This window comes from Helianthus annuus, chromosome 8 (genome assembly GCF_002127325.2).
Source record: "Helianthus annuus cultivar XRQ/B chromosome 8, HanXRQr2.0-SUNRISE, whole genome shotgun sequence".
NCBI classification, from domain to species: Eukaryota; Viridiplantae; Streptophyta; class Magnoliopsida; order Asterales; family Asteraceae; genus Helianthus; species Helianthus annuus.
In genome coordinates, this window is record NC_035440.2 from 153,956,573 (window position 1) to 153,965,820 (window position 9,248).

The 9,248-nt window shown below is 44.4% G+C and overlaps 1 protein-coding gene across 1 annotated transcript; it reads right to left on the reverse strand.

Moving 5' to 3' along the window:
- Nucleotides 1-4,836: 4,836 nt before the first annotated feature.
- Nucleotides 4,837-7,724, reverse strand: LOC110882804. The gene is made up of 3 exons (XM_022130734.1): nt 7,077-7,724; nt 6,768-6,878; nt 4,837-4,992 (listed from the first exon to the last, which is right to left on the reverse strand). Exons 1-3 carry the CDS (start codon nt 7,722-7,724, stop codon nt 4,837-4,839), a joined length of 915 nt encoding a protein of 304 aa, XP_021986426.1.
- Nucleotides 7,725-9,248: the final 1,524 nt, after the last annotated feature.

The following is a 9,248-nucleotide window of genomic DNA, read 5'->3' on the forward strand; positions in this document are numbered from 1 at the left end:
CAGAACACACCGCAACCTATCTGCACATTCAAGAACTTCATGGACTGTCGTCCAAGCACATTCAGTGGCACAGAAGGAGCAGTGGGACTACTCCATTGGTTTGGGAAGCTCGAGTCGGTATTCGAGATGCGTGAATGCCCTAAGGCTCGCAGGGTCAAGTACGCCACTGGTACTTTGGAAGGAATCGCGCTAACCTGGTGGAACGCGCAAGTTCAGATATTAGGGCTGGCAGCTGCTAACGCCACCCCTTGGAACGAATTCAAAGAACGCATTAAAAGGGAATACTGCACGCGTGATGACATCCACAAGTTGGAAGTGGAGCTTTACCATTTGAAAATGACGGGGTCAGGAAATTGATGCTTATACGAAACGGTCGAACGAACTGGCCATCTTGTGTCCAACCATGGTGGACCCTCCAAGCAAGCGTATCGAATTGTACCTCAAGGGTCTAGCCTCAGAGATTCAGAGCCATGATACATCGGCTAACCTCGACAATATCCAAGACATTCAGCGTCTTGCTCATCGCCTCGCGGATCAGGCAGTGGAACAGAACAGGCTGCCTAGTTGTATCAGCGCTATTACTACCGCTATCACTTCTGCTACTCCCGCTACTCCTAGTGACAACAAGCGGAAATGGGATGGGTATTCCAGCAAGGGTTCCGCTACCGTTCAGTCTCAAGCACAGCAGCAGCGCAAGAATAGTGATCACCAGAGCCCGAGTCATCCAACTTCTGGTGGTCAGGGGCAGGGTGGATATCGGGGAATTCACCCAAGGTGTAACGAATGCAACAGACACCACGGTGGTTAGTGCAACGAGGGACGTTGCCAGAAGTGCCTCAAGATGGCCCATGAAGCTAAGGATTCAGGAGCCCACGGCTTGCAAATCGGAATCGCCAGCAGCAACAGCAAGCAGAAATCCTATGCAAAGAAAAGATTGTTTGCATTCCTCGTTCTGGTCAAGAACCTCTCGAAGTTCAAAGCGACAAGAGTGGTGCTGTGGTTGACATCACCTCTTTCTTGAAGACTCAGAAATGTTTGCGGAAGGGCCACACCGCAATTTTGGCTCTCGCTACTGATGCATTAACGAAAGAAAAGAAGTTGGAAGACCATCCAGTTGTACGCGACTTTCCTCAGGTTTTCCTAAAGATTTACCTGGTCTACCGCCTCATCGTCAGGTCGAATTCCAAATCGAGCTCGCTCCAGGAGCGGCACCCATAGCTCGAGCACCGTATCGCTTAGCTCCATCAGAATCGGAAGAACTATCGACGCAGCTACAAGAAATCTTGGATAAGGGATTTATCCAACCTATCTCTTCGCCTTGGGGAGCTACAAGAACTATTGGATACCAATTATCGGTGAAAAAGAAGGATGGCACCTTCAGGATGTGAAATTGATTATCATGAACTGAACAAGGTCAAAGTGAAGAAACGTTATCCTCTTCCACGCATTGACGACTTATTCGACCGGTTGCAAAGGTCGAATTACTACTCCAAGGTTGATTTAAGGTCTGGTTATCATCAGCTGAGAGTCCAAGATGAGGACGTCTCCAAGACAGCATTCAGAACTCGCTGCGGCCATTACGAGTTTCTTGTCATGCCATTCGGGCTTACGAACGCGCCTGCAGTCTTCATGGATCTTATGAGCAGGGTGTGCAAACCCTATCTTGACAAGTTCGTCATTGTCTTCATCGACGACATTCTGATCTACTCCAAGAGTCAGGAGGAACACGAGCAGCACTTACGTCTTATCTTGGAACTCCTTCGAAAGGAGCAATTGTACGCAAAGTTTTCTAAATGCGACTTCTGGCTTCGAGAAGTCCACTTCTTAGGCCATGTGGTGAACAGGGATGGGATTCATGTCGATCCATCCAAGGTAGATTCGATACGGAACTGGCCTGCACCGCGTACACCGACGGAAATACGCCAATTCTTGGGTTTGGCGGGGTATTACAGACGATTCATCAAAGATTTCTCGAAGATCGCACAGCCGCTTACAATGCTGACACAGAAAGGTGTCACCTACCATTGGGGAGATTCCCAGGAAACCGCTTTTCAGTATCTGAAGGATATACTATGCAGCGCACCTATTCTCTCATTGCTAGAGGGGACGGATGATTTCGTCGTCTATTGTGACGCATCGATACAGGGGCTTGGTTGTGTATTGATGCAGCGGGATAAAGTTATTGCCTACGCCTCTCGTCAACTCAAAGTTCATGAACGGAACTACACAACGCACGATTTAGAGCTGGGAGCTGTTGTTTTTGCACTTAAGATATGGCGACACTACCTGTACGGTACCAAGTGCACAATTTACACCGATCACAGGAGTCTCGAGCAATATCTTCAAGCAGAAGGAATTGAACATGCGTCAACGACGATGGGTCGAGTTACTTAATGATTATGAATGCGCCATCAAGTACCATCCAGGCAAGGCCAATGTTGTGGCTGACGCTCTCAGTCGAAAAGACACCCTGCCTAGGCATGTACGAGCTTTGTAGCTCACTATTCAGTCTGATCTTCTTGCACAGATACGAGATGCTCAGGTGGAAGCATTGAAACCAGAAAACGTCAGGGCCGAAGCCTTACGTGGCTCAAGATAACGGTTAGAACAGAAGGAAGACGGCGCCTACTATGTAACAGGACGTATTTGGGTCCCACTGTACGGCGGTTTATGAGAACTTGTGATGGATGAAGCTCATGAGTCTCGCTACTCGGTACATCCAAGCTCGGATAAAATGTACCACGATCTTAGAACTACATACTGGTGGCTTAGCCCACATTGCAACTTACGTCGGCAAATGTTTGACTTGTGCGAGAGTCAAGACGGAGTACCAGAAACCCTCAGGCCTACTGCAACAACCCAGAATACCACAGTGGAAATGGGAAGAAATTTCCATGGATTTTGTTACTGGCCTGCCTAGATCCCAGCGTGGGAATGATACTATATAGGTGATCGTGGATCGACTCACCAAGTCTGCACACTTCCTGGCTACAAAGGAAACGGGTAAGTTCTCTACTCTTGCAGACATCTATCTTAAGGAAGTTGTTTCGAGGCACGGGGTGCCCACCTCCATCATTTCGGATCGGGATGCACGATTCACGTCAGAGCTATGGCAAGCGATGCATAAATCTTTCGGCTCACGATTAGACATGAGCACAGCGTATCACCCTCAGACGGATGGGCAGTCTGAGCGAACGATCCAAACCCAAGAAGACATGCTTCGAGCGTGTGTTATCGATTTCGGCAACGGCTGGGAAAAGCACCTCCCGTTTGTGGAGTTCTCGTACAACAACAGTTACCACATCAGCATACAAGCCGCTCCATTCGAGGCATTGTACGGACGTAAATGCCGGTCACCTCTCTGTGGGGCAGAGGTGGGGGATAATCGGATTACTGGTCCAGAGATTGTAGTGGACGCCACAGAAAAGATTGCACAGATACGGCAACGCATGGCGGCAGCACGCGACCGTCAGATAGCCTACGCGGATAAGCGTAAGAAGCCATTGGAATTTCAGGTCGGGGACCGGGTTTTACTTAAAGTCTCACCCTGTAAGGGTGTGGTTCGATTTGGTAAACGAGGCAAACTCAATCCACGGTATGTTGGACCGTTCGAAATCACTGAAAGAATAGGCCTAGTAGCCTACAGACTGAACCTACCAGCTGAACTCGATGCAGTTCACAATGTATTTCACGTGTCGAATCTGAAGAAATGCCTATCAGATGAGACCCTCATAGTTCCTTTTAAGGAACTCACTATCAACGAGCGGTTGCAGTTCGTCGAGGAGCCAGTTGAAATCATGGACCGGGATGTTAAGGTCCTCAAACACAAGAGAATCCCTCTTGTCCGAGTTCGTTGGAACTCCAAACGTGGCCCAAAGTACACCCGGGAACGCGAAGACCAGATGACAAAAAAGTACCCCCAGTTATTCGAAACCAATTCAACCACTACTGAGGCTGAAGCTACTACTACTGAATTTCGGGACGAAATTCCAAATCAACGGGGGGATGATGTGACACCCCAGGAAAACCAGTGAACGATACAGCTTACCTAGCTTCCTCAGTGAGTGCGTACCAAATTTCGGGACGAAATTTCTTTTAAGTTGGGGATAATGTGACAACTCGACCTTTCGGCTTTAAATGCATGTTGACTTTGACCATTGACTTTGACTGTTTGACTTGTTTGACTTGTAATTGTACGCGTGGTGTGGTAATGAAACGTATTATCGGTTGTGTATATATGTGATTACTTGCTTTGTAAAATATAATATTAGAATTATTATAGAACACTTAAATCACGAATCGAGATGTAATATATTATCAAACAAGCTAGACGAAACAGAATTGTTATTTGCCATCCAACCCACTCGACGAAACATAAGTGTTTCGCTGAGAGCCCAAATTCGCCAAAGCCCAATACGGCCCAAACTTGTATGCGTAAAAATATATATGTGATTAGGGAACGGTTATGAAACTTCTAAAAACCCTAGAGCCTCCTCATCCATTCAACGGCGACTTTGTGACTGTGAAACCCTCAAAGAACCATCGTGGTTAGTGCTAATCATTATCAGATTATATGTTTTAAAACAGTTATTGGAATACGTGTTCGTGCATATCGATTGTGATGCTTGTTGATGTGTGTTACATATTAGCCGAGGACATGCTTGAAATTCATTGATATATATATATATGCTTATCATGTGCAGTATATTAATTCTTGCATGATGTATGTTATTGAAAATCGATACATTGCTTTAATAATTATAACATGTCATAAATTGGTCCAATCACCTATTGAGGTGATTACATATGGCCGGCTATCATCTTGCACATGACTTGTCAGTTTTGAAGTGTTTTATATTTGTGAGTCATGTTGATTGATTGTTGTGTGCCATTGGTTGAGTTGTAGGCTAGATCAGTTTTGGTCCAATCAAGATTTGCGACCACCATATCATACTCCATGTGAACTTTAGGGAGTAGTGCATGAAGTGGCGGCTAGTAGAGTACAAAATAAATCAATTGTCAGTAGATAGATATGTGGGAATCGGTGGATGTGATTATGTGTGCCATGTTTCATGTGATAATCTTGCAGACTATTCATTAATTTGGTCCAATACTAACATGCCATTGTTGGAGGTAATGATTAATATGGAATAGTGTGGCACATGCTTTATGTTTCAATGTCAGTAACGTGTAATATGTGTGTGTGTTAATATATTATCTTTCATGTCATACACTTGTGAGATTGGAGGGGTGGGGCGGCTAACCGAAACCAATTGACTGTGGGCTTGGCCCACTAATATTAAAGAACCGAATAATAAAAATGGCGGCCATGCTTGCAAGACCACCTCACCATGTTGACTAATACAATTAATCGGTCCACTCACAAGGATTGAGCGGCCGCATTTTCTAATTGGTGGTAAGGGGCGGAATAAAGAATTTAGTTGGGAAATTATTTTGGGTTCTGTGTTAATTTGACGGAACTGGATTCTATTTCGCCAAAGGGGATCCTGACGAAACAGAAAGTGTTTCGCCAAGGATGTTTGACGAAATAGAAAATGTAATTCGCCAAGGATGTTAACGAAATAGAAATTTGATTAGTCAAAGGGTAGTTGACGAAACACAATGTGTTTCGTCAACCTGTGTTTCGCCAAAAATCCTTGTTTCGCCAACTTGGTTATTTTGCACAGTAATATGATTTAACCCTGTTAAAAGTTAACGGGATTATTTAACTGCTGTTAAGTGTTGTACATAACTTATGTGATAACGACTACATGCTGGTACTTGTATGATTTCCTATACGTGCACAACTTGGATATAAACTGATTGTGTATACGTGCATACTCTAGGACGTGACTGATTTATTTGAGCACATACTTAGCATACCGAGCAAACCCAAGGTGAGTTCACACCCTTACTAAGGCATGGGATTCCCGGGGCTTGGGAATGGGTTTTAAAGGAATAAGGTTGAATAGATTCGTACTGGCACTATTACTAGACTACCATACCATCGTCCTCGGTTGTGCAGGACACATACGTGCAATCTACGTACACATATACTTACTACTATCCTCGGTTGTGAAGGATACTTATACATACTACTATCCTCGGTTGTGAAGGATACTTATACATACTACTATCCTCGGTTGTGAAGGATACTTATACGTACTACTATCCTCGGTTGTGAAGGATACTTATACTTAATTACTATCCTCGGATGTGAAGGATACTCACGTAAGACCTACGTGAACTTATACTTACTACTGTTCTCGGATTGTGAAGAACACATATGGTTACGAGTAGTCTAGTGGTTATACAACATGGGAAGCCCCCACCAATAGAACGCACTATCGGCCCAGTAGAGCCACATGTTACATACGAACTTACTATTACGCGTTTACTTTCTGTGAACTCGCTCAACTAGTTGTTGATCCTCTGTTACATGCCTTGCAGGTCGTTAGGTACATGGAGCTTGCACAGGGAGGAGCAGGTCGTTGTGGGCTTGGATCGTGATTATCTTGTTAAACACTTATGATACTTGATACTTTATTACGATGGGTTTTAGTTATACGCTTCCGCTAAACAATGATAACTTACTTATGTTTTTGGAACACCTTTCATATGGATTGGGTTTGGTTTAATAGCAATTACTTGTACTATATATATTGTTCTATATGATTGGTGGCTTGATCCTGGTCAGTCACGCTCCCAAGTGGTGATACTCCGCAGGTGGATTTTGGGGGTGTGACAGCTACCACCAACTTACTTACCACACGATCTAAGGTATTTGAATTTGAGTGCTGCTCCATCCACGCCAAAACTGAAGCCCAAGATCCATTAACGGTATCCATATCAACCATAGCCCTTACGTCCCTCCAGACCTGCGAAGCAAAATCACAAGAGAAAAATACATGATCTCTTGAATCTCGATCGTGCTGGCAAAGAGGGCAGCACATGAGCCTTAAGTTTGTTTCACTACCCGCTTCCCATACTCGTAGCCGATCCTGCGTTCGCAACTTATTTTTTATAACCAACCAAAGGTGAAAAGAATGTCGTGGAATACACTGGCTGAACCAAACCATATTCGCCCAGCTAATAGGAGTGACTCGGGTACGAATATTGTGCCAAACTTCCAACGAACTAAAATGTCGCTGCTTGCCCTCCAAATCCTTCCAAACCGTTAGATCCTGTAGCTGAGGGTTAGGCATATCAAGGCTCAACTCAATCAAAACTAGATAGAGATCATACCACGCTTGAGGCCACTTCCATTGACCATTGTTGTCAAGCAAATCCGCAACCGAAGAACTGAGATTAAAACCCGCATTTGCAATTCTTCTTGGAGTTATCATCGCCCTAAGAGGACTCAAGTGACACCAGTTGTCACTCCAAGCATTTGTTTGCCTTCCAGACCGAATGACTTTCCAAACGAAAGGCCTAACAATGTTGCGAATGGAAAGAATCTTCCTCCACCCCCAACTCATACTACCCCTACATTGAATCTCCCAGAAATTCTGATCCTTCACTTTATAATCATAGATCCATTGCACCCATAATGACTTGCGTTTTACCAGAATGCTCCAGATATGGTTAGTGATTAGGGCTCTGTTTACATCCCCAACCCGCCTAATGCCTAGGCCACCTTCATGTTTCGGAAGACATACATCATTCCACGCAACCTTAGCTTTAACCTTACCAATATTACCCGCATTCCAGAGGAAGCGACGCATACGTTTCTCCAGGTCATTTATGACGAGGCCCAGTAGATATGCATTGCTGAAAGAACCGAGTTGATAAGTTGAAGCCTTCCCGCAAAGGATAGAGTTTTTGTCATCCAATTGTTGATCTTTTTGTCCATTCGGTCAACGAGGACTTTACAATGGCTAGCGGTCAACTTTGATGAGATCAACGGAACACCTAGGTATCGAACAGGCAAGGAACCTTCCTGGAAAGGCATAATATTTAGAATTTCCTGTCGAATATGCTGCGGCACGTTACAGAACCGTGCTTTTTGCAAGGCTCAGTACCATCCTCGACATTCTCGTGAAATCCTCCAAAGCGGTTTTGATCTTGCTAACCGAATAGGTACTTCCATGCATAAAAATAAACAAATCATCAGCAAACGATACGTTTATTATCTTTTGTTTCTTACAGTGAGCATGGTATTGGAACAACGAGCTTGCACTAGCGGCCTTCTGAAGACCTAAAGTGAGCACCTCCATAACAAGAGTGAACAAATACGGGGACATGGGATCCCCTTGACGCAAACCCCGTTTCCCTTTAAAGAAACCGTGAAGGTTGCCGTTTATGCTCAAAGAATATGTTGCCGTAGTAACACACGACATTATCCACTTCACCATTTTCCTATGCAAGCCAAATTGACAAAGAATCCTCTCCAAAAACGACCAGCTCACCGTGTCGTATGCCTTTTGAATGTCTATCTTGAAAGCACATCTAGGAGGGCCTTTATTTAAGTGATAGTTGTGCATCAATTCTTGCGTTAAGAGAATATTATCAGATATCCGCCTACCTGGAACAAAAGCAGACTGATTAATGCTGACCAGCGACTCCAAACTGCCCTTTAATCTGTCCGTAATGATCTTACTGATGCATTTATAGAGCACGTTGCAGCAAGATATAGGTCGGTAATCTAGAACCGAGTCTGGCGTCTCCACTTTGGGAATAAGAGCTAAGATAGTATGATTTACTTGTTTCAGCATTTGACCATTGTCAAAAAACTCCAAAACCGCATCCGTTATCTCATTACCCACTATTTCCCAAGCATGCTTAAAGAACGCCGAAGTATACCCGTCAGGACCCGGAGCTTTAGTTTCACTTATGCTGAACATGGCCTCTTTCACCTCTTCACGAGTAACTTGTCTAACCATACTATTCGCATCATTTTGGTCTACCACATTAATGAAAACATCTGAGTTATAGATGTTCGATACCTGATCCTCCGAGCCCAAAAACATCGCGTAATGATTGACAAGAGCATCCACCGCCTCTTCACCTTCAAACCGATTTCCTGCCACATCCCGAATACAATGAATTTTGCTTCGGTTGTTTTTGCATTTGACTGAATTATGGAAGAAGGCCGTATTAGAATCCCCAGCACATAGCCACTCCACTTTTGATTTTTGTTTCAAGAAGCATTCCTCATCATAGGCCGCTACTTTAAAATCATGAAGGCATTGTTGTTCTCTTTGTCGAAACTCTACATCCAACGGGTTCGAGTCTACCAATTTCTGCAC